The sequence below is a fragment of the Notamacropus eugenii genome, chromosome 5 (assembly GCF_028372415.1).
Source record: "Notamacropus eugenii isolate mMacEug1 chromosome 5, mMacEug1.pri_v2, whole genome shotgun sequence".
Lineage (NCBI taxonomy): Eukaryota > Metazoa > Chordata > Mammalia > Diprotodontia > Macropodidae > Notamacropus > Notamacropus eugenii.
In genome coordinates, this window is record NC_092876.1 from 409108263 (window position 1) to 409133270 (window position 25008).

Below are 25008 nucleotides of genomic sequence, written 5' to 3' on the forward strand. Positions count from 1 at the left end.
GCTGGAGAAGGAAATGGCAAACCACTCCACTATCTCTGCCAAGAAAACACTAAATGGGGTCATGAAGAGTTGGATACAACTGAAGCAACTGAACAACAACAAAATATACCAAGCATAATACTGGGCACTAGAGATACAGCTACACTGTGTTGTGATAGACGCAGATCCAGTTGGTTTCACAAAAGCTATTTATTATACCCAGGAAATCAGCAAATGCCAAAAAAGGGGGGGGGGGACTTTATTAATTGTTTTGTTGATTGTCTAGACTTAAGAAAATGATGTAGAAAATATTAATAATGTAGATTAAATTTGAAAATGTGTTCTACAACACATTTTTTTCTTGGAGAGTTGGTTGTTAAACCTTCACCAGCACACCCCTTCCTATTCAGTTTTCATTCTAATGGGCAGATAGCAAGCACATATAGAAGCAGAAAGAGAATAAATTCAAGATGGTTTGAGAAGGAGAGTATTGGCAGTGGGAGGATTAAGGAAAAACTTGAGATAGAAGATGATGCATCTTGAAGGAAGATGTTAGGGGGAAGTGCTTTCCAAACTCAGGGGAGGGTAGGAGGAAGGGGAGAAAGGGGTCCAAAAATAAAGCCATAGGACAGACAATGGAATACCATGTATAAGGGAGAGAGAGAAAGCCAGTTTGGCTGCATCACCAAGTGCAAGAGGGGATTGATGTTCATTGTGGCTAGAAAGTTTAGTTGGGACCAGGCAGTGAAAGGCTTTAAAAGCTAAATAGATTATGTTTTATTAATCAATTATAAAATTATATTTTATCCTGGAAGTGTTCAAGTGGAATAAAGAAACCAAATAATTACATCCAAGTAATGATTTATTTGGCAATGCATGTGGTTGAAAAACAAACTGGCCCCAAGGCTGTCAGTAGCCAAGGACCCAGAAGCTTGATTTCTGACAGTTAATGTACAATTTGGAGACAGTGAAAACAGGAAACATGGAATTATAGGGATTGAGACATCTGGTTTCTCATTGGAGAACCAGGAGATACTGAGGTGAGAGGGAGAAGAGTATTCTTGTGATATTCTTTAAGTCAGATGACAGGATGGAATTTAAACTTCACATAATGGCAGAAAAAAGTAAAATGGAGTCACTAATGCTAATTTTTTTTAATGTAACAGAAGCAATAGGGAACCATTGGAGTTCTTAGAATAGAAGAGTGCCATGATCAGATCTACACTTGAGGAAAATCACTTTGGCAACAATGTGTAGGTTTGACCAGATTGGGAGGAAAATTGAAGTAGGGAGACCAATTAGGAAACTGCAGACATATATACTCCTTAGATACAGCAGTTCCTAATAGAAAGAAAAACAATACACACACACACGCACACAAGTCATTGTGCCAGATTGCACAATTGTGACCCCATTGACTCAGTGCAGTAACTTCCATATAGTTATTCTAAGTGATAATGACTGTTAATAGTTATAGTTTTTTCTCTTTAATTTGAAAAAAAATTATATCTCAAAGTTGACTAAAATGTGCAAAATTAAGCCATAGGAGATGTGAAGTTAGCTTATGTGAGTAAGAAATACGTAACACTTTGCTCATCATACCACCTATGTAGTCCTTTAGATACAGGTAACCAGGACAGTGAGTAGATAGGGATCAGAAGAAAATAGATGATGTCCTTTCCAGAGTTCCTCTATTCAGGTATTCCTGGGTTCTAGTAGTCATGTCAAGAAAGTAGAAGATAGGTATGTGTAGAAACCAAATGAAAATCAAAGACTTCATTATACAGACTTTTTTTACCCCCTAAGTCCATATTACTGCCCACTTCTTGGCGTGGTGGAAATTGCATGGACCTTGGAGTCGGTAGGCATAGGTTGTTGTGATGGTTTTGTGACCAAGTCTTTGTAAGGCATTAGGCAAATCCCCTCAAATTTCCTAATCTGTGAAAGGAAGGGATTAAACTGAATGATGGCTAAGGTCCCCTCCTGCTCTGGCATACCTATGATTCTTTGGCTTCATTCTTAATTCTTTTGGGTCCCTAAACTGTGGAAAGCTGGATGACCAGAGTTTCACAGATGAAACAGTTTCCCTTTTGGAATGGATTGCCAATTTTGAAGAGATACTGAATTTAAAAGTCAAATTATGAAAACGAGATATGCAACAGAAAAATCCAGTACTCTTTCACTGATGACATCAATACGTTTGGAACAATCATCTCAAAATTACAGTTATTATCAAAACTACACATTTAAGATTATAAGATGACTGAATTCATCTATATTATTCTCAAAATTAAACCATCTGTATTTACTTGTATTTCAAGGACAAAGGGGCAAGCTTGGATCCTCAACAACACTTTAGTGCACTTGAAGTGGGTGCCTCTGTCCTTAACACTAGCCAGTCACCGTCAGCATCTTCGAGAAGTTCTCACAAATCCTCCCATACACCTATGTCTGAGACCGCCTGTGAGTATGACATCTCTAGTCTACTGATAACCAGTGATTTGCAGTCTACAGTTCAATAGGTTGGGGCAGGGGAAGGTTATTATTTGATCTGGATAGGGTGATTTGTCCATTGGTATTTCCTCAGTTGAGTACAAGTCAACCCATTATTACAAAGGAGATTGGTACCCAGGACTTATATAAGTTTCTTGTCCCATAGTGGTTACTTTATCACTTATTCACATCTCTGCCAAAGGATGTTAGTAAGTTACTCAACTAGCATTTCAGTGCCTAACACGTACTTGGAACTGTGCTAACTAAGCACTGGGAATACAATAGAGGTGAAAGACAGTATTGCTCTCAGGGAGCTCACAGTCTCTTAGAGGAGATCCCATGCGAACAACTATGTACGGAGAAGTTATATGTGGGATAAACTGGAGATAACCAATAGAAAGAAGGCACTAGTATTGAGGGGGATCAGGAACAGATGCATTAAAATAGATGAAACACAAGTTGCTCTTTTTGGCCACTTCCAAGCAATTCTGTTCAATTTAATTCAATAAACATTTATTATCTACCCATTATATACAAGTTACTGTGCCAGGCTCTTGAACACAAAGATAAAATAATGAAATTGTCTGCCCCAAGGAGCTTAGGACATTGGAGCTAATGGGTAAAATGAAGCTTGAGGATTGTCTGGGTATTTCCACTCTGTGCTTTTCCTATCCCCATTAACGTGAAAAAATTGAAAGTTGAACACGTGTTCAATCAATCATATATATTCACCCAGATTGAGATGACCTTCCTTCTAATACTAATTCCTACTATAGCTGTTTTGGGAATTCTTGACAATTTTCCTTATCTTTCTCCTCTTATTGTAAAGAGCCTGCTTCACAAGGTTATGTGAGTCATTAAGAACATTCATTGCTTTCTTACAGCCACTCCAACCAAACTGATCAGGGAATCCAGCACCCCTTCCTTGTCAAGGACCTCCAGCCTACCACAGGAGTTACCCATGCAAGGGCTCAGCCAGCCTGCTACAATACCTGTGAGTCTTGTTGTTGTTCAGTTGAGTCTGGGGCTTTTCTTGGCAAAGATACTGGAGCAGTTTACCATTTTCTTCACCAGCTCATTTTACAGAGGAGAAAACCAAAGCAAACAGAGTTAAGTGACTTGTCCAGGGTTGCAAGTGTCTGAGGCTGGATTTGAACTCAGGTTTTCCTGACCCACTGTGCCAGGCTCTTGAGCTGCCTACAATGCCTATGGGAACAGACATAAAATAAGATAGACCTCTCTTATGGATAGAGTAGTGGAATCTATTTCTGGTTCCCTCTAAAATGCCTGGGAAAGTCTTCTCAGAGATTACATTGACTGTATTAGGAAACATTCATGTTTTGATACTTTCTAGGAGTCAGTCAACTAACATACTAAACATTGCATACATACACACACACACACACACACACACACACACCTTGAAATTTTGAAGACTATGAAAGAATACATTATTCCTTGCATTAGTTATATATTACGTAAATACAGTAAGCTTTTATTTTCAAATACAATGGAAATAGTTTGCTTATCAGCTATAATAACTGTCATTTCCCAATACATTATCCTGTGGTTACTCCTTATCTTTTTAAAAATTAGGTTTTTTACCTTTTTAAAAATTTTCAATCTTAATTTAATTAGAATTTCATTTAAAATTTAACATTTTAAGTTAATTAGAATTTCATTTTAAATTTTAATTTAATGAAAATGTAGCTTCTAATTTAAAATTTAATTTTAATTTTAAATTTTTCATGGTACCCATGAAGTTTTGGGTTCCATCTTCCATAGTCTGCCTCCTTGCTGAATGGAGCCAGGGACAAAAGGTCATTACTAACCTCTCAGAAGACTCCTTCTAAAGATTCCAAAGCAGAATCTCACAGAATACTTATTCTATCTCACTAAAGTCGAAGATAAACAGTAAGCAATCCCAAGCTATCTGTGTGGCACCAGGGCACTAATAGCATCTAGGACAAGCCTGTGTCCACTAATTCATGGTGAGCACTTGTCTTGATACCACGTACATTAAGGACTAAGACTTGCAAAGGTGGAGTAGAACTGAACTGCTAAAGCCAGGCAAGCAGCTGCTTTTTCTGTTGAGTTGATAGGATGAAATAGAATGCCTTTGAATGATTCTTGAAATTGGGTCTAGTGGAAAAAGCATTGAACTTAGAGTGGGAAAGGCCTGGGGTCAAATTTCACTTGACTAGCTGTGTGACCAGGAGTAAGTCTCTTAACCTAAGCCTCATTTTGCCTCAGTCTGTTAACTGGTATTAATGATGACTGTAGCCCCTCTTGACAGAAATGGTATCTGGTTCCACAGGCCTCTTAGCCCTAGGTATCCAGACAGTTTGCTCCCACCATTTTTTCATAGCTATCGCTGCCTGTTCACTTAATAAAGCCCTTCCAGTCTTCCAGCTATCACTCTTACAGCAGAAATTGTGCCTCTTTTTGTGTATTCTGTTCAGTTAGCTCTTGAGGATGAGGGAGGGTCATAATCTTTACAACTTTGAATTTATTGTACTGTTATCTGTTAACAAAACAGGCTTCTTTTTTTCCCTCTCCCCTTCTCCTTCCCCACCTCCAGGCTTCTCTGCCTTCTCAGTCATCTTGTGACCTTCTTACCCAGCATCTGCTGCCTCAGGCTGTTTTGCAAAGCCCAGCTACACCCATGACACAGGTGAGTCTAGGACTTGGAGAGATAAGGGAAGGGGGCAAGAATTCTTCTTAGAATTTCCATCCCATATTAGAGAAGGTATCTGTGGTCTCCCTGAGGGTGCACATGCATGGGTGTACACACAGGCTGACCTGCATGTTAAGACACAGAACCAAAGTTCCAGTCAGGGGATACTGCCCCAGTGGCATAGTGGATACAGAGCTGACCCTGAAGTCCCTAAGACCCAGATTCAATAAAGTCTAGCCTCTGTGACACCTACAGACTGTGAGACCCCTGGGCAAATAAGTCACTTAACCTCAGTGTTCTAGGCAACTAATGGTTTTTTAAGATGGTAAACTGCAGAAAAGGTGCTGACCTATATGGGAAAAGATATTTTCTCTACCCAGGAGTTCCCTAGAGCTATAAAATTATATATCAGTTAGTAAATGAGCATTTATAAAGTACCTAATGTGTGCTAGGCACTGGGCTAAGCTCTGGGGATATAAAGAAAGGCAAAAGACAGCCTTTGCCCTCTAGGGATTCATAATCTAAAACGAATCTAGGTCCAGTCTCTGTCCCTTTCGCTCCTCTGGTCATTTTGATCTGTTTCCCATATCTAGGTAAGGTAGTATTCACATTCTTCTAGATGATATCCTCTCTTTTAGTTCTTCTACCAAAATAAATTATACTATTAAGTTCTTCATCATAGTCTTGTTTTCTAATTCTTTCTTAATCTTCAGGGGTCTCTCTGTATGTTCTACCAAATTTTCTATGCCTCTTTCCTTTCTTTCCAATTTAGCATCTAATAATATGCTAAATTGGACATAATAGTTTTGCAAAGGTCTCTTAGCAAAAGATTACCTAATAGATCCAACATATTTTCTAGGAAGTATCATGTTGGTTGTTTTTAAAAAATCCCTGCGTAGCTGAATTGTTCAATTTCTGTTCAGTTAAATCATTGTATGCAGTGTATACACGCAGCAGTTCATTGGGTTACTGTATCCTGCTAATGAGGCCAAGCCTCTGGGTTTTATCCCCTCGTGGACCAGTCAGTTAGCTATGCTCAACCTCTGGCCACAGACTTCATCCCACAACCACAGCAAGTCCTCACATAAATGACAAGAGCAACTCGGCCAGAATATATGGGTGTGTTAATGCAAATCTACCCCTCTACTGGAAAAATGACTTCCCATCCTCTACTAGCATGTCCATCCAGCAGCATTATCTTTGAAACAGGATAGCATAGCACATATTTGACAAGCCATGCTGACAACCCTTCCCGTTAATAATAAAACCTCATTCATTTAGAGCCTAGTTGTGCAGAACCTGTGGTAACTGAGACATACTATATATGATCCTCATTGAGGAAACCATATAGAATAATTTCCTTCTCTGCAGATTTTTAGGGTTTTCCCATGATGGAACCAGCACCTATGTAAAATCCATACCTTTTTCAAACTAAGCTCCCAGGAAATTAAAAGCTCTCACAGTTTCCAGATCCATTTTTGCCGGATAAAGGATTTTTTTTTGTTTTATAGTATGTAATTGTAGGATGTAGACCTTTTAATTACATTTAATTTTACTTATTAGTATCCATTTATAGCTTAATTTATAAAATTGTCATCCTTGGAAAGAATGGAACTGTATTCCTTTAAAAATATTCTTTCATAAAGACTTTTCACTTCCTTCTTCCACTACTGGATTGATGAGGTTACTACTAATGCTAAATCAGATATCAAACGAAAATCACAAGAACCCATTTCTCTTTTGCAGCAGGCACTTGTCAAGAGGAATGTTTCTTTGTGAAGTTTTGTACAAAACTTTATAAATGATGCTGAGTTCTGAAAGTACTTGAACTAAATATTTTAAATACTAACTCAGCCTTGCAGATAACAGTCAAACATACCTATACCTTCTAGCCATGCCTACATCTGATTGTACACTATGTCATTAAGTTAACAGCCATACCATGGCATTCTGAATATAGGCCATACTCTCCTTTCAAATGTGGCCTACATAAAACCCAAGTATGTTCTATAATCAGTATTATTTTTAGTATAGCTACATACATTTTTTTTCTGTTTCAAAGATATTTTTCACTTAATGGCCAATTAGGAGCTTGTTGAATGATAGGTTCCAAAGAATAGGCGCTAATGGTGCCTACTGTCTAGTAGAATGCTTCAAGAATCTACCCTTGTGTCCTGTGGCTTTTAATATTTTTATCAATGACTTGGATGAAGATACAGATGAAATGTGTGTCCCGTTTGCAAATGATACCACGCTAGGAGCTAAGACTAAGTGATAGAATCAAGATCTAAAAATGTCTCAGGAGATATTCAGAGTGGTGGACTGAATATATTAAGGTGAAATTTAATGGTAATAAACTGAAAATCCTGCCCTTAGGATCAAAAAACTGTGTGAGCTGAGGGTAGGAAAAATATACAACTTGATCACATGTGGAAAACATATGGAGGTGTACATAAATGACAGTCAAGGAAAGACTGCTTGATTTTAGAATGTAATCAGAGATGAGGGAGGTTAGGGTCTTTCCAGGATCTGCCTCAATGAAAACACTCTTGGAGTAACGTATTCACTGTTGGATACCATACTTGAGGAAGGACATTGACAAACCAGAGCACATCAAAGGAATATGACCAGAAGAGTAAGGTTGTTATAGATCATTTTGTATGAGGTTTGGTTGAAGGATTTGATTCGGGATCTTTAGACAGAGAAGAGAAGAATTAGAGAGGACATGATTTAAAGACTTCATTATCTTCAAGTGTTTGAGGGACTGTCTTGTGGCAAAGGTTTCTGGATGGCCCCAGAGGGTAGAACCAGGAGCAATGGATGGGTATGACAGGGAGGTACCACTTTGGAGTTTCAAGGAAGAGAAATTTTAACACTGAGAGCTGTCCAAAAAGTCAAATGAGCTGTCTGAGGAAGTAATGGGTTTCCAATCACTGGAGATTTCCAAATGGGAGTTGGATAAACATTTGTAGGGCAGGATTTTGTTCAAGCATGTATTGGATTAGTTGGCCTCTGAAGTCCCTTCCAACTCTTGAAATCAAATGATTCCTCAGGGCTATTTCTCTGTCTCTTCATAACACTGTACATATTTACCTACATCTGTAAGATAGAAGTGCCAAACTCACAGCCCTGCCCCCACCAGATTAAAATGTAATTAGAAGATGTGTAATTAAATAAATAAAAATGCAACATAAGTAATGCTAATTTGTGTTTTTTTTAATATACAACCTGCAGGGACCCATTTGTATTTGAGTTTGACATCACTGGTGTATAGGAAGTTGAACTTTATTTTTCAACAAAATATGTTCTATGCTTGTTTTCGTTTTGCTCACTTCTAAAATTTGGGTGCATCTCCCAATATTTCAGTTAATCCAGAGTTTTCATTATTTGGATTCTGGTTAATTGAGGTTTTAGTGCATATCATCTAACCTTGATCAGTTATCCCCAACATGAGGTTTCATTTAATAGTTCTGTTCTTTTGATCTTCTCTCCTCAATCCTCCTCCCCTGAAAAAAAAGTCACCTTTTAATATATGGGGGAAAAGAGAAACAAATGAAAAGAGAAGACTAGAGGACACATTTGTAAAAGATAAGAACATGAATACTGTGGTTTTTGAACAGGAATAAAGGGAATGTCAGTGAAATAACCTTAAAGAAAATTTAGCCACAGTCCACAGCCATCACTCATGCCAGCCGTCATGCACATTTTCCCTCAAGAAATTATTTAGCATTTTGGTGTCTCAAAGTACTTCAGCAGGAATCCATTAACCCACACATAACATCCTTCTAAAGGAAGCAAGTAGTACACATCAGGGGAGGAAGCAAACTGGAGAAAACACAAAGATATCCTGGTCGCAAAGTTGTCATTACCAGAGACTATTAGCATAATGTCTTGACTGTAGGCAGAAGTCACCAGACAAGTCACACTGATCCACCTGTCACCTGCTTCTAACCTTTGTGTCTTTACTGAAATCTCTAGAGCTGCTTCTATGCTCTCCACCTAATATTGTGGGACTGCATTGTTCCCTCCCTAAAAGAGCAGGTGACACTTTGGAGTCTCCTTGAGGGTTTTCCACAGGGCCACCTTGAGGTATACAGAATTAATGGCTAAGGAATCCGAATACACTTACAGCCTTTTATGTAGGTTTACAGCAAACCTTTAGTTTGTTCCCAGGAGAACTCAAGTTAAAATTCTGTCACTGCAAAACAGCAGAATGTTGTTTATTAATTTATTTGACTTTTCTGGAGTCATTTTATTTGTTTGTTATCACTGACCCAGATTCCCTTGAAGTGGGAGACATCAAGAAGCTGGGGAAAGGTGAGGAAGAATGTTGAGAACTGCCCCCAAATATTTGCCAGCCAGTTAAAAGGCCCTCAAGGCCAGTTTAGAGAATACTGCTTCAGTGTAATGTATCATCAAATTAAAGCTCATTCGTGATCCATTACATAACAGGCCAGTGCTGTCCAGGATCACATTCAGGATAATTATAGAACCTAAAAATGTCTGTGAATCCGTTAGATGCAAGCTGCCATGCCCCCACTGGCAGCGGGTGGAGGTGGGGAGAGATTTCTTTTAGTGTCCTGCTTTTGACATTCTTTTCTAAAGCGCTCTCTCTCTCTCTCTCTCTCTCTCTCTCTCTCTCTCTCTCTCTCTCTCTCTCTCTCTCTCTCTCTCTCTCTCCTCCCATACCCCTCCTCTCTCCTCCCCTCTCCCTCTCTGACTGAATTTGGAAAATGAATATGCAATCAGTTCTTAATAGATCAAGCAATAACTCAGTATCACCAGACTGTAGTGAGATAAATTTACCATACAAATTTAGAATGAGCTCCACTGACCTAGAAAGAAATAGCATCAGAGGATTATAGATTAAGAGCTGGAAAGAACCTTAGTGGTCACCCCCATTTTACAGATGAGGGAACTAAGGCCCAAAGAGATTAAAGTGGTCACACATTGATTGCTTCTGGCACTTAGTAGCAACATGACTATATCCCATTTTATTCCTTTAAAACGTCAGTTGTCTCATCCATAAAATGGGTTTAATAATCTCTTTAGTACCTACCTGACAGAGCTGCTGTGAGGCTTACAGGAGATTGTGTATATACAGTTCATTGTCAACTTTAAGGTGCTACATAACTGTTTTTTAACATGTAACTTGCTTTGCAAACCTTGTTCTGTATAGATGTTAGCTATTATAAGTTACAGAGCTAGGACTTTATCTCAGTACTTCTTTGACTCCAAGTACAATGCCATTCCATTTGTGCCAAAAGAAAGCAGGCTATGGACAAATGATAATATTGATTAGATTCAAATATATACTTTAAGATCTTCATGGATGTGGCTGCTGCTTCCTCCTAGGCTAAATTGGGGTCACTGGACTGACACTGGTGAGGAGGGGCAAGGGTCTACAAAAGATACATATGATGGGTCCATCACGGAAGCCTATTTGAATGATGAAAATCAAAATTGAATGTGGGTACGATTTTTCGTTTTCTTTCCCTTCAAGTTCTCAGCACAATTCAGCATGTTTCAAACCATCAAAGACCAGCTAGAGCAGCGGACCAGGATCCTGCAGGCCAATATTCGGTGGCAACAAGAAGAACTACATAAAATCCAGGAGCAGCTGTGCATGGTCCAGGACTCCAACCTCCAGGTAAGAGCCCATGGCCACTACCTCCCAGCCCCATCCAGAGGAGATGTGGATCTGCTTTACAGGAAACCTCAGAGAAGCTTTCATGGGTGAACTTTCCTAGTTAACATCCTCACTTCAACTCCATACAACCTCAATTAGTCCATCAAGCACTCTAGGCTTAGTATAAAAGAAGTCAGTTCTGCCTGGTCTTTACTCTGGCTAAGCATGAAATTTTCATGACTTCCTTTTCAGTCAGCACCACATGATATACTGTTATGCTTCAACACATATATAATACTACTAATCCATCATTTATTCCTTTATTTATGTTCCTGTTCAGGGTTTGCGTTTTTTCTTTGTCTGCATTAGTGTTACCACTTTCAGGCTATAAATTCCCAGTGTCTGTCTGAATTTCTTCTGTATGATAGATAGCACAGTGCCTTGCAGAGACATGTACTAAGGACCTTTTGATAGTGAGGAAAACACAAGTAAATACAATCTGGATTGATTTTCATTTTTTTAAAAGCACCTGTGTGGATCAATAGCTAAAAATTCCTCTCTCCCTCTCCTCAAAACAGGGGCAGGGGCTAATTGTAGAGGGAAGTACATAAGTGTATATGAGGCAGGGGTTTTTAAACTTTTTGGTATCATGGACCCCTTTGGGTATACACAACACACACACACACACACACATACATTTAATAAACCTATGTATATGTATCTTAGGATTATTATACATAAGTATAATCAATAGGCATTTTGTATATATGTATGTATATATATTATACATGTGTGTAAGTAAACATGTAATGTATGTAAATACATACATACATACTCAGACATATGTATAATTATTGTGTAAACATAATCAACAGACATTTTTGTATATATGTATACATATGTACAAAACCTATATAGAGAGAGAGTGTGTGTGTGTGTGTGTGTGTGTGTGTGTGTGTAAAAACACATATATGTGTGTATACACAAGTTATGTCGTATCCTATCCTATTATATTATATTATCATTTCTTGCCCTGGAGGACTTTTCTTCCTTCTCTAGATCCAAGAGGGCGCCCTCATAGCCTTATAGAAACTGGGTTCAGCCTGTGAAATGCATACATGCAGTATTCAAGAAGACTATAAAGAATTGGTAGAATACTTAGGATCTCAGAAAAAAAAGTTTGTTTTTTTTGAACTTCATTCCTCTGACTTCCACTAAACCCAGGAAATTAAAAAAGGTCAGGGGAGGGGGAATAGGAACTAGCAATGTACCATTCAGGGCACAGATTTTAACTTTAAAAGACAGTGGGTACATTAAAGTGTCAGTGTCCATTTTTTATTCCTTTATTTTACTGTCCTATGGTATAGTAAACTGTAGTATATGCCCATTGATCCAGTGCCTGATTGATGGCCTGTGTCATTCTTCCCAGAACCTATTTAACTTGAATTACTTCAATAGGATTTTCACACACAGGAAGAAGAAAATTGGGCCAGAAGCTACTGAAAAGCAAGGCAGAGATATTAACATGTTTCCAAAAACAGTAACTTCTGAGTTTTCTGGCTTTTAAAAATGAATTTCAATAATAGAGCAGGATTTTAAAATATCAAATGACCATAAGGTGTTCCCTTCCACCCCTCATTACTGGGACTCATTACTTTTTCTCTTTATAACCAAAGCTGATTAGACTTGGCTCACCTCATGAAACCCAGACATCTGACTTCTGTAGAATTGATTACTGTGAGTGCCAAAAGTAGAAAGGATTGAAACTGCTCTGTCATGCTCTGTCCCGATTGACTTTATGCTGGAATTTCCCAAAGAATAGATCTACACTGGGGAATATTTTCTCACATGTTGTGTGCTGCTTTAATTTTCAGATTGCAGGTTTTAAAACATTTTCAATATATATTACGAAATACTTGACCAAAAGAAAAAAAGGAATTAGTTTTCCACACTACTTTATATGACTCTAAAATTAAAAAGAAGATAAAATGTAACAGATATGCTTTGGGGAAGTAGCTTTGAACATAGGATTATTTTCTTCTCAATCCCCTTGGAAAATCAGAAGTAAAATGTGATTTTTAAAAATAGTGTTTAATCTGGCAGATTTTTTTTCATTTTAGATGGCATATAAAAATAGTACTTGGTACCTATAGGTTACTTTTCTAATGAGACCCAATGTGCTTTCACAAATATTACCTTAAATGTCATTGCACACACACACACACACACACACACATATACACACACACACACACACAAAATGTGCTAGTGCAGAGAAATTAAAGCATGAATGGTTTAAGCAGACAGTCTAGAAATGCATAAGAGCAAAAAAAAAAAAAAACCCAAATTAAATAAGAAAAATCAAAGCTCCCTCATCCTAGATCTAGTCCTGGTCCATAGGCTTCTCTAATTGGCTTTCATAGTTTTCTTTTGTCATCAAAGACATTCATCAAAAACCTATTTTCCTTCGTTTCCAGAGTAATTTTGTTTTTTTGTTGTTGTTTTTTATGTTAGATACAAGGCTGTCACAGATCCTTACAAAGTGGCAGCTATATGGTTTGGAGTTAAAAATGCTGGATGTTATACAGAAGAGAGTCATCCAATTCAAGAATTCTCATCATCATCCTGCATAACCCAGATCATAAGCTTTCTTTACTGGGGTATTCCTGACTGCAAACCTCTGCTCCTCCTGCTGGCTGTCTATGGTATAAATCCCTGTCTTAAAGGCAACAGTTTTGAGTAGACAATAAGCATTTATGCAATTACTGTGTACCAGGCACTGTGCTAGATACAGAAACGAAAGTGAAACAGTCCTTGCCCCCAAGGAGCCTACATTCTACTTAAGGGAGGCAATGTGATCAAAAATAAAAACGCAGGCTCTCTACAAAGTAACAGTGATCATATAGTGTAGGAAGTTTAATAATTCTTTGGGCATATTTCCAAATTGCTCTCCAAAATGGTTGGATCAGTTCACAATTCCACCAACAATGAATTAATATCCCAATTTTTCTACATCTCCTCCCGAACATTTTTCACTTTACCCTTCAGTCATTTCATAAATTAAAAATAAATAAATAAAGGATAACAGTGATTTGTGAGGCAGCTTAACTAATAACTGGGGGCATTACAAAAGACCAGCTAGGTGGTGCCTGACCTCAAGTCAGGAAGACCTGAGGTCAAATCTGACCTCAGACACTTCCTAGCTATGAGACTGAACAAGCCACTTAACCCTGTTTGCCTCAGTTTCCTCATCTGTAAAATGAGCTATAGAAAGAAATGGCAAACCACTCCAGTATCTTTGCCAAGTAAACCCCAAATAGGGTCACAAAGAATTGGACACAGCTGATAAACAACTAAACAATGACAAAATTACAAAAGGTCTCTTGAAGTAGGGGGTGCATGAGGTAAGCTTTGAGAACTAGGAGTTCTAAGGGAGCCTTCATTCATTCCACAAGCATTTACTGGACACTGACTTTTCCCTGCGATCTACTCCTCATTCTGCTTTCCTTATTTCTGTTTGTTGTATTTCCCCTGTCCTTTGTATCTCTAGGTTTCATGTTAATTATCTCAGATGCTGAAGTGCCGTTACGTTTCATACTCAATCATTTTTCAACTCCCGTTCCTTTCTATCTCCACAACAGTGATAGTTCCCTCATCTCTATTACTGCTATTTTCCTTGCTACCTACTAGTAATCTTGCAGACCTTCTTTCTCTACTCTGTTGACCTGCTTCACTGCATATTTCATAATGTTGCCTGAATTAATGTATCTTGGGCATGAATCTGGGCATGTTACCTAGTATTCAAAATTCTTTGGAGAGTTGATTAACAAATTTTTGATTTCTTGAACTATAACTCTAGAAAGCATGTGAGTTTTAAATGGAGGTACTTGACCCCACCTTAAAACCTTTAAGAATCATTCTGGCTTTTCATTCTGGTTTTCATTAGCCCCAACCTAAACTTTTATTGCTTCTTGTTTAGATTTTGATGGCTTAGATTACAGAGGTGGGGAACTTGCTGCCTCAAGGCCACATGTGGCCAGCCCTCTAGGTCCTCAAGTGTGGCCTTTTGACTGAATCCAAACTTCATAGAACAAATCCCCTTAATGAAAAGATTTGTTCTGAAAAACTTGGACTCAGTCATAAGGCTGCATCCAAGGGTCTTATCCTTCCAGACTGATATGTGTGATGGTAAATTGAGCCATTTTTTGTCTTATGCATTTTCTCAGTCATTGAATGGGTTTGGCCTCAGACAAACTGAGACCAGGGAAAGAATTTAATTCAGAAAGGCCAAGGTCACCCACTGGATCCTAGGCCATGCCAGTCATCTTGACCTTTATCTTACCACTGGATTTTGATGACTGTAGAGGAGAGATTGAGACTGATGACTTTGTGCAACTCTGTGCCACTCATGTATCACCCTTGTGATGTCATTGGTCCTCTCTGAGAATGAAGGATGAACGATAACTAAATATTCACCATGCGCCATGTGCTATTATAAGTACTAAAGAAAACAGAGACCTAGTTATGCCATATCCCACTTCCCTGCCCTCAAAAAGAAAAGGGCTATGATGGAGTGCAGAACCTGGAGTCAGGAAGACCTGAGTTCAGATTGAGTCACAGACACTTACTAGACATATGGCCCTGGTCAAGTCACCTGAATTCTATTTAATTGTAGTTTTCCCAGTGGAAAAATGGGAATAATGATAGCACCCAGATCCCAGTTGCTATGAGGATAAAATGAGATAATATTTACTGAGTGCTTTGCAAACTTTAAATTGCTACATAAATACTAGCTGTTGTGGTGGTTATGATACAGGGAACACTAGTTTCGGAGTCTATACCTGACCAGCTCAGAGCTCTCAGCTTTCTCAGTTAGGAGCTCTGTGACTTGAACACGACACTTATTCTCTGTGACCCTTGTCTGTAAAATGGATATGATAAAACTTATGCTATATAACTCACAGATTTATGGTAGGGAAAGTGTTTTACAAACCTGAAGGAACTATATAAATGTGAGTTACAGTAATTAGAAACAGGCTATGACTTTTCTGAGCAAAAGTAGCAAGAAGAAGGAAGGAAGAAAAGAAGGAAGGAAGGAATGGAAGGAAGAAAAGAAGGAAGGAAGAAAAGAGGAAAAGGAAGGAAGGAAGGAAAGAAGGAAGGAAGGAAGGAAGGAAGGAAGGAAGGAAGGAAGGAAGGAAGGAAGGAAGGAAGGAAGGAAGGAAGGAAGGAAGGAAGGAAGAAAAAGAAAGGGGAAAGGGAAAGGGAAATTCATGTCTGTAGAGATTCCAAGCATTCTCTGAAGTTGTATTTTTTCCTTTATTCAGAAAACAGGGGAATCCATCTGTGAAATGCCAGGGAAAAAGTTCCAGTCTGAAAATCATGCCCTTGTCTAGACCAGGCTGTCCTGCTGCCTAGATATATCTGTGACCCATGGCAAGGCACTTAACTTTCCTCATCCAAGGGATCGATGCTTTAGGGGGTAACTAGCTGTGTGGCCCTGGACCAAACATTTAACCTTTCTCAGTCTCATTTTCCTCATCTGTAAAATGTAGTCCCTAATTCACAGGATTGTTGTAAAGTTCAAATGACAAATCTGCTTCAAGTGCTTTGTAAATCTAAACTGCTAGCTGCTGGTGCTGGTGCTGAGTCTCTTGTTGTTGTGGCAGGGATTGGATTAGTTGTCCTGGGAGATTTCTTCTAGTTCTAAAATCCTCTGATATTTTCAGCCCTATCCATACAAACAGTACTCCCCATTAATAGGGCTATTTTCGTTTATGAAGGAAAATGTATAGACAGTAGCTCAGAACATCTCTAGGTTCTTTCCGGCTATCCCATAAGATCATTTGGGGACTTCATTTATTTTTTTTTTTATTAAGTGGTAGATTTTTTCCCCTAGAGAATGTGATGGTAATAATATCATTATTTGATGTAACAAGAAACTTAGAAGCCAATGCATGCATGAGTTATAAAAAGAACTTGAAGGTTTGCAGAGCACTTTACATTTGTTATTTCGATTCTCCTAATAACCCTATGAAGTAAATGGTATCGTCATCCCCATTTAATAGAGGAAGAAACTGAAGCAGAGACACATTAAGTGTTAGTATCATACAGCTTGAAAGCGGGATTCAAACCCTGGTCTTCATCGCTCCTAATATGACAATAGATACCCCATACTGTTGAGGTTTAGGGGTGCTCTGGACTCCAAAATACCAACATGCTGGGTCCTGCCCAAATAAATTCGACTCAAGCCTTCTTTCAATCAAAGAAAAACAAGGTTTATGAAAAATCCACCATATTGGTCAGACTCTTAAGGAATCTCAGAATTGGCTTGACCCTTAAAGAATCAGAGCTCTTTCATGGAGGCAAGATGGATCTTTTAGACAGAAGACTGTGGGAACAGAGAAGGGGTCTAGATGAAATTAAGGGAGTGACAGTCCAGAGTGGGGCCAGGTGCAGACAATGGAAGGGCTTGCCCCAAGTGAACTCCAGGAACCTGAGCCAGGAAAGTCCAGGGGCTTTTCCTTTTTGGGGGTCCGTGATGCCAAAGACATGGTCCATTTGGGGGGTTCACATCCCATTTCCATCAACAGTATTTATCTATTTCAAAATGCAGACTATTTCTGGAATGTTCTTGGTAAAGTGGGACATTGGTGACTTAGTATGAATTAGAACTGTAAAGCAGAGAGCATTCAATTTTCAATAAAAATTTTAAAATCTCTTCTATGCGTTAGGTACTGGAGGAGATTCAAAGATTATGGTATGGTCCTGTTCTCATAGGGCCTGGTCTTTTTCTTGGTGATTTTCTCTTTCCAGATGTTTTTGCAGCAGTCAGCTGTATCCCTAAGTTTTAGCAGCTTACAGCGGCCAGAGCCTCAGCAGCAACAGCAGCTACAACAGAGGTCAGGGGTTGTTTCCCAGCCACAGCTTGTTCCTAGCCCTCAACTTCCAGGGCAAATTGCAACTTCCCAAATAGCAAACCAGCAGCTGCTCCGGGAATCCAGTGTGATAGCAAGCCAGGTAACTATGCTTTTCTTCCAGATTTCATTATTTCAACAGTGACAGGAAGATACCAATGAGTGAAGGCCTGACTTGTTATTAATGGGGGAAGGGGGAAACCTGGGGAGTCAAAAATAGTTTGAAACTGAGTCAAAAGAAGTGATTTATTTTTTCAATAAGTTCTCATTAAAGACAAAAGTAAGTTCCAAGGTTCATTTGGTCCCATATCTTAATAACTTTTCCCCCGCCCTGCTTTTTTTTTTTTCTGATTTGCTTTGAAAAGTATCCTAAAAGTAGCCTTTTCAGCTTTGTTCCTAAATTGAAATGGCTAAAAAGGAGAGAGAAAAGCATCCTTCTAAATTTGCAAAGAGTCAAATCTAGGTTTGATAGAAAGGAAAAGTTTCTAATAGTTAGGGCAACCTAAAAGTGAAAGTGGAATGTATCTCAGATCACATTGTGAGTCCCCTCTCATTGGAGGCCTTCAAACAAAGATTGAATGACCCCTTGTTGAGTATGTTTACAGGAGGGATTCTTGTTTGGGTTCAGGCTGGACTAGATGAACTCTAAGGCCCATCTCTCCTAAGATTCTGGATCCTAGAGATTCAGGTGCCCTTGTTTAAGCACCTGAATCTAAGTGTTATCCACATTTTGGATTTTACAAACAAGGGATTGGTGCAGGTCAGTTCTCCTCACTGTCCATTTTCCTGACAATGCCTGTGCTCTGAGAATTATCTGCCAAACGTGTCTTTCTCAGATCCCTGCTCCTCTTACAAAGGCATCATCCAAACCACCCTTTGGGCTCCTCTGCTAGAGAGAGTCTAGTTTTACCCCACTCCTGAATGATGGCAAAACAGGCAGACGAGAAACCTGGCAGAAACAGAGGAGAATGAAATGTACCTTTCAGACTTCTTTCATTGATACATGTGTTCCTCCCTGAAATCATGCTCCAGGGTCAAAAGCCAATGAGAAGCACACAAGTCATGCAGGGAAATGGCCACTCCGTGAGCAGCTTAACCTCCCAGTTCAGCAGCACGGCTTTACTTCCACAAGCGCTGAGCCTGACCACGCCTGGTTCTATCACCCAGGACACCGGTCAGTGTCACCCCAGCCCAGACTTCAGTCACGATAGGCAACTCAGGTATGAACAATGCCTTTCTTTGTTTTTAGGTTGCTTACTTTTAAAATTATTTTTCAATTAACAAGTATTTAGTTTCTCTCCCTCCCATCTCCCCACATTGGGTTGGGGGTGGGAGGACAAAAGTAAAGCCCTTGTAACAAATATATATGCATATATATATATGCACATACATATACATATTTGTGTGGATATATACATACACACATATATAGGTATGTGTATATGTGGATATATACACATGCACACACACACACACACACACACACACACACACACACACAATGAAGCAAAACAAATCCCTATATTGGCCACGTCCAGAAATGTGTGTCTCTTTCTACATATTTCTGACAGCAAGTGAGTAGTGTTCACCTTCAGTCCAGTCATCTGGAATTAGTGCTTTTCTTTGAAAAGTAGCTGATAATCTGTCTTAAAGTGGTCCCTTACATTTCCTTCCCAATGTGGAAGATGGAGGCAGGTAAGGGAAATCTAGACATTCTTACGAAGCAAAAAGGTAGTTTCTGATGTGTATGACACAGAAAATGCAAAAGCCCAGTGGACAAACGAGCTCTTCTAGGTACCTCCTAAGTAGGAGGCCAAGAAAAGTAAGTTTAAGTTGAAACAGGAGACATTTGAATGAAGGCCAAACATATGGAGGATCAGCAGACACTATCAATGGCCTGGCATTACAAAGAAGGTGATGAACATTATTCTCTCTCTCCTCAAAAAGACTGCTGCTTAGCCAACCAATCCAGCCCATGATGCCCGGGTCATGTGATGCACGGAGGTCCTCAGACCCTGGTGGCACTGGACGACAAGTAAAGTAGGTGACTGAGGGAGGGAGGAGAGAGGGAGGTGGGAGGATAGAAGGAGAGTAGAAAACTGGATTGGCATCGTAATGTGGTTTTCCTCCTATTTGAATCAGAAGTAATTGCTTTGATTCTGTATTGAGATTTTCTTGAGCCTTTTTTAAAAGGCCTCTCTTTTGCAATCTCCTTCCATAACAACATGCTCCCTTTATCCCCAGTTATTTAAATTAATACAATGTGGTGCTGACTCCACATCATGTGGCTTATTACTTAGACTTCTTCTGAAGTCTGAAGAGCCTCCACCCTCAGGGCATAAAGTCTAGTGAGCTCAGTCTAGCCACACTGACCCTGCAGAACCCTTTTTATGGTTTCTAACATTGGTATCGAGAAGCAGGGTGGATAATAGCTAGAGAGTGGCCTCTAGAGTCCACCTTCTCACACGTACTAGACATTGGCCTGTCAGTGCTTCAAGGAAGTTCTTTAAGACTTCAAGGAAGAGTTGCTGCTCTGCTTTGGTAGAGGGGATTTTTTTCACTGAAAGCACCTTATAAGACACCAGTGAAATCACACGTATGGTTCCCTCCCCACTCCAAAAAATTCAACAGCCAAAAAGCCCCACTGACAGTACTCCTAACTCTGCCAGCGTGTGGCACTGGTGATATACCAGTAGGATATTAAGAAACCTATAAAATTTATTTCTACCTTCCCTCCACAAGCATAATTCTTCCCCCACCCCCACCCCTTTGCCCGTGCCATCAGGCCTGAGGAACAGAAAGAAGTGCATTTAACAGCACCATTGACTGCTCCCTAATTAACAGGGTGAATAGTACCAGAAACATGAAGGTGAATCTGTGAAAAGCTGTTGGAAAAATGAAATGTTTCCATGCCTTGGAAGTGAGACTGAAATAGAAATGCCTGGCAGATGATGCCCTTTCCATAAAATTCTGGCTTAATTTTTGTAAGGAGGCTACCACTCAAACAAAGAATCACACAGAAGCTCTGCAAGAGACACCCACCTGCCTAGGAGACAACTTCCATTGAACTCTCCATAGGCTCCCCTCTGGCTTCCGTTTTTTCCAACTCTAAACTCCCCTTTGGAGCAATTCCATTGGCACTCTCCTTCCACCTCACAATCCTTCAGAAAGCCTATCCTTGGTTCCTTTCCAGGGTATGTAAAGAATGACCTATTTTATAACAGTCTCGAATTACATCCAACTGCTGTCACCCAGTTTCTTTGAGTCTCCTCTTAGACACACAGTAGCCTTCCTTTTAAACTCCCTATCCCCAAAGATGCAGCCAATGTTTCTAATTAAGTAGTGTTTTTAGTCCAAGTCATTGGAGACCAATTCTTTCTGGTTATGATAGTAACCATAGTTCCCATTCTGATAGCTCTTTAAACAAAGCACTTTCCTTATGTTATCTCATTTGCTTTTCACAACAACTCTGTGAGCTCGATGCTATTTTTATCCCCATTTTAGAGATGAGGAAATCACATCAGTTAAATTACTGTCTGAGGCAGGATTCGAACTTATTCCGAGTCCTTTACTCTATCCACTGCTTCACCTACCTGCAGATTAGTTTGTTTCTAGTGAGACTTAAAGTCGGGAAATTATTCTGTGAATTCTGACTTTTTTAAAAGGCTTGCTAGGTAACACATTGGAATGAGTGTCCAGACAGGAAGATCTGAGTTCAAATTAGGCCTCAGATACTTACTAACCTGGGTAAGTCAGGTAATTGCTTTTTGTGTCAGGTTCCTCATCTGTAAAATGGGACTGATAACAGTACCTTTCTCCCAGAAATGTTGGAAAAGATCACATGAGATAACAATTATGAAGTACTTAGTACCGTGCCAGGAACACAGTAGGCACTATGTGCATGTTAGCTAATTGCTTTTTTAAATAATAGTAACTGATCTTCCCATAGTGATGTATTTCATTTGCTTCTCACAAACTTGTGAGATAAGTATTACAGGTATTATTATCCCCATTTTACAGATGAGGAAACAGTGATTAAATGACTTGCTTGTGATCACACAGCTAGTAAGTGTCGGGAATAGTTTTGAACCTGGATCTGGCTTGACTCCAAATTCTGCCCATTATCCAGTACTACCTTTTTCTGACTTTTTTTTTTAATGTTGTTAAGTTTTTTGGTAGCCAGTAGAATGTTTTTCTTTCCTTTCCCTCCTGAATTTCTACTGGACAAGAGTCTTCTCTTCTCAGACATCCAGAATCTGGCTCCTCGAAATCCCTAGTCTAGTATCTGTACCCTGTTAGGCCACTTGTGAAATACATCCAGAGAAAGCTCATTGAAGATGATCTCAAGATGAATTTCTTCTCTAGAAAAAATTTACAGCCTTTTCATATGCTCAGAACTTTTTGAGACCCTCCCAGTGTTTCTCTGGTCTTTTCTCGGTGTCTTGCTGTCAACTTTGAATATTTCATTCCTAAAGCTATTTCTTTTTTTTCTCTAAACCAAATAGATATCCTCAGAGCCCATCTGGATTTCCAAGTCTGGAAGTGCAAACATCCAGCAGCAGCACCTCGACCCCTATTCTGCTGATGGGACAAGCTGTGTTGCATCCTGGCTTCTCTACCACACAGCCATCCCCCTTGCAGCCTCTGCAGCCCCAGCAGCCACCGCACTACCTGCAGGTAGGAAATGGGCAGAGAGATGACAGACAGGAGAGTTCTGTAGGGATGGACCGAACCAAGAAGAGATAGGCAAAACAAAGCCTGTTTCAGCTCTTAGTTTGAGCACGCGTTCTTAACTTGGGATCTGAACTTGGCATTTTTTTCCTAATATTTTGATAACTATAATTCAGTGTTCTTTTGTAATGCTACATACTTTGTTTTATGCGTTTCAAAATATTATTCTAATAAGGGGTCCATAAGCTTCACCAGAATGCCATAGGAGTACATGACATACATAAAAATGGTTAAGAACTACTTGTTTAAAGATCACTCTAGGGTCCAGGTACAGAGATGTCCATGCTAAAGGCAGTCCCTGAATAGGTTCAGTATTTGAGAGGATTTCTTGAATGTTCTATTGGAGTGGGTAAAGCCATAGTAATAAAGGAAATTATCTTATTAAAAAAAAAAACTATGGAAAAATAACAAGGAACAAACATAATTCAATTCAACTCAAAATTTTTAAGTCGCTATTATGTGCAATTCACTGTGATAGACACTGGGGATATGAAAATGAACTAAGCCACAGACTCTACCTACAAGTAGCTCACAATCTAATAAGGGAAGGTATGTTTCGATGCTCCTCATTTCTCTGTTGTGGTACAGTTCTCTCTTGCCTAGAATTTATTCCTCTCACTGAATCAGGTGAGAAGCAGTGTTAACTAGCATTACTGGAAAAGAGAAGTAAGATCTTATGCCATATGCCCCCAGGATCTTTCACAGCACTAGCCCCATGGCTTCCAATCATGATAAGTGAGAGAGTATGGATTAACCATTTGGGGATGTTGTCTGCATCCTTTCCCTCTGAAGGTAGCACTGACTCTCTCGTTGGGCAGTCAAAGTACAACTATCATAAATCAAGCTTGTTTGTTTCCTTGCTAGGTACAGACACCAACCTCTTTGCACAATGAACAACAAGACTCTCTGCTTCTGCCCACCTACTCACAACAACAAGGGACCATGGGATATCACCCCACACCTCCACAGCCACCACCACCACCACATCCATCCCGAAGGCCCAGCAGTCTGTCAGAGTCCTCAAGCCTCCAGCAGCCTCCACGATAGGATGCCGACAGAGTGTCAGTACACAATCAGCTTTAACCAATGGACAAGAGGGACGGGGCAGGGGAGGAGAGGATTTGAGATCTAAACTCTTGGCTTTTGCACACTGCAGAATACATTTCAGAACTCCTAGATTGTAATAGCTCTCAGAGTGCAGGTTGCAGTGGATAGAAAATTGTCAAGATCTGGTTGTCCTTGATTCCCCTAGCTCGGTGGATCTCTGATGTACTCTACAGCCATACATGACCACTCAGACTGGAAATGGACAGTATGCTACGTGAACCCCATCGTTATTGGGTAGACACTTGGTGAAAGCACTTTTTGCTGCATCCTTGTGAGCACATCCATGTTACTCCAGCTGACTGTGGACTGTCTATATGAAATATTTGGCCTTTATTCTTTCAATCTTCTTTGCTTTGCGTTTGAGAAGCACTGGGTCAAAGATCTGTTGAAGAGAGAAAGAACAAGAGATTATTTTTATTATTGTTAATATTTTTTTTTGCACAACTGCACAGAAGAAATAACTTAGGCACTTTCTGTATAAAATTTAAAAAAATAAAAGTCTATTTACTTCATGTCGTGACCACAACCACAAAAAAGAGCAGGCAGAGCTGGTCATACTCTCCAACCTCAAACTAACAGAACAGACCCTTTAACCCTTCCTGTTCTGGTAGATGTTTGGGGTTTGGGTTCTTTCTTAAGAAAATAACACTGGACTATACCTGTTTACTTTATGTATTACAACTACAAAGGAGGACTCAAACTGTAAGCACAGTCATGCAGCTGATGTTCTGGAATTCTGTTGAGACACTTAAGAACACAAAGAGGATACATTTCTGCCTCCCAAACAGCCAATCACCTCTGTTTGGGGATACAGGTCACTGAGGAAAATGCACTGTGTTTTGGCCCATTGAATGGGGATGCTGCATCTTATTACATATCTTTCATGATAAATACCTAGGATTGAATTTTCCTTTAAAAAATGCACTTTTGCTTTTTTTGTATGTTTTGTTATGTTGAGATGTTTCTAAAGAAAAGATTTTATGTAATTATAAAACATAGTGTATTGTACAGCTGTTGTAATAATGACCTATTTCTATAAAAAATAAAATTGTATGGAATTATGTGTAAATTATTTTGTATCTGAAACACCAGTTCATTTCACAAGTATAAAAGTTTTCTTGTGCTTTTCTGTGAGTGGACATTTTGTAATAAATTAACAAATTTGTACAATTTCCTATGGAGGCAATTCCTGTCTCTTGGTATATTTATATATACATATACGTATATGGACATATCCGTATGTGTATTCATGAGTAAACATGTATTTGTCTTCATTTCTGCATACATTTTTATCCAATAAAATAAAACTTGGAGGCAGTGTGACATAAAGGGTAGAGAGCTGACCTCAAAGGTGAAAAGACCAAAATTCATGTCCTGCCTCTCATACATATTAGCTGTGTGACCTTGGATAAGTCATTTACCTCTCAGGATTGTAGGTTATTCTCATTAAGTTTTAGAAAAGGTTCCTTTCTACA

The 25008-nt window shown here is 39.3% G+C and overlaps 1 protein-coding gene across 8 annotated transcripts in view; it reads left to right on the plus strand.

Moving 5' to 3' along the window:
- The window catches only part of NPAS2 (neuronal PAS domain protein 2), a 244707-nt gene extending 220004 nt beyond the window's left edge, over positions 1-24703 (plus strand). For all 8 annotated transcript variants that reach the window (XM_072614681.1, XM_072614678.1, XM_072614675.1 and 5 more), the window contains 9 exons: positions 2301-2442; positions 3357-3466; positions 5054-5146; positions 10653-10799; positions 17595-17798; positions 18728-18915; positions 19643-19735; positions 22201-22372; positions 23291-24703. In XM_072614681.1, coding sequence (XP_072470782.1) covers positions 2301-2442; positions 3357-3466; positions 5054-5146; positions 10653-10799; positions 17595-17798; positions 18728-18915; positions 19643-19735; positions 22201-22372; positions 23291-23473 — 1332 coding nt within the window. In that variant the 3' untranslated portion in view covers positions 23474-24703. The remainder of the gene's footprint in view (positions 1-2300; positions 2443-3356; positions 3467-5053; positions 5147-10652; positions 10800-17594; positions 17799-18727; positions 18916-19642; positions 19736-22200; positions 22373-23290) is intronic.
- Positions 24704-25008: the final 305 nt, after the last annotated feature.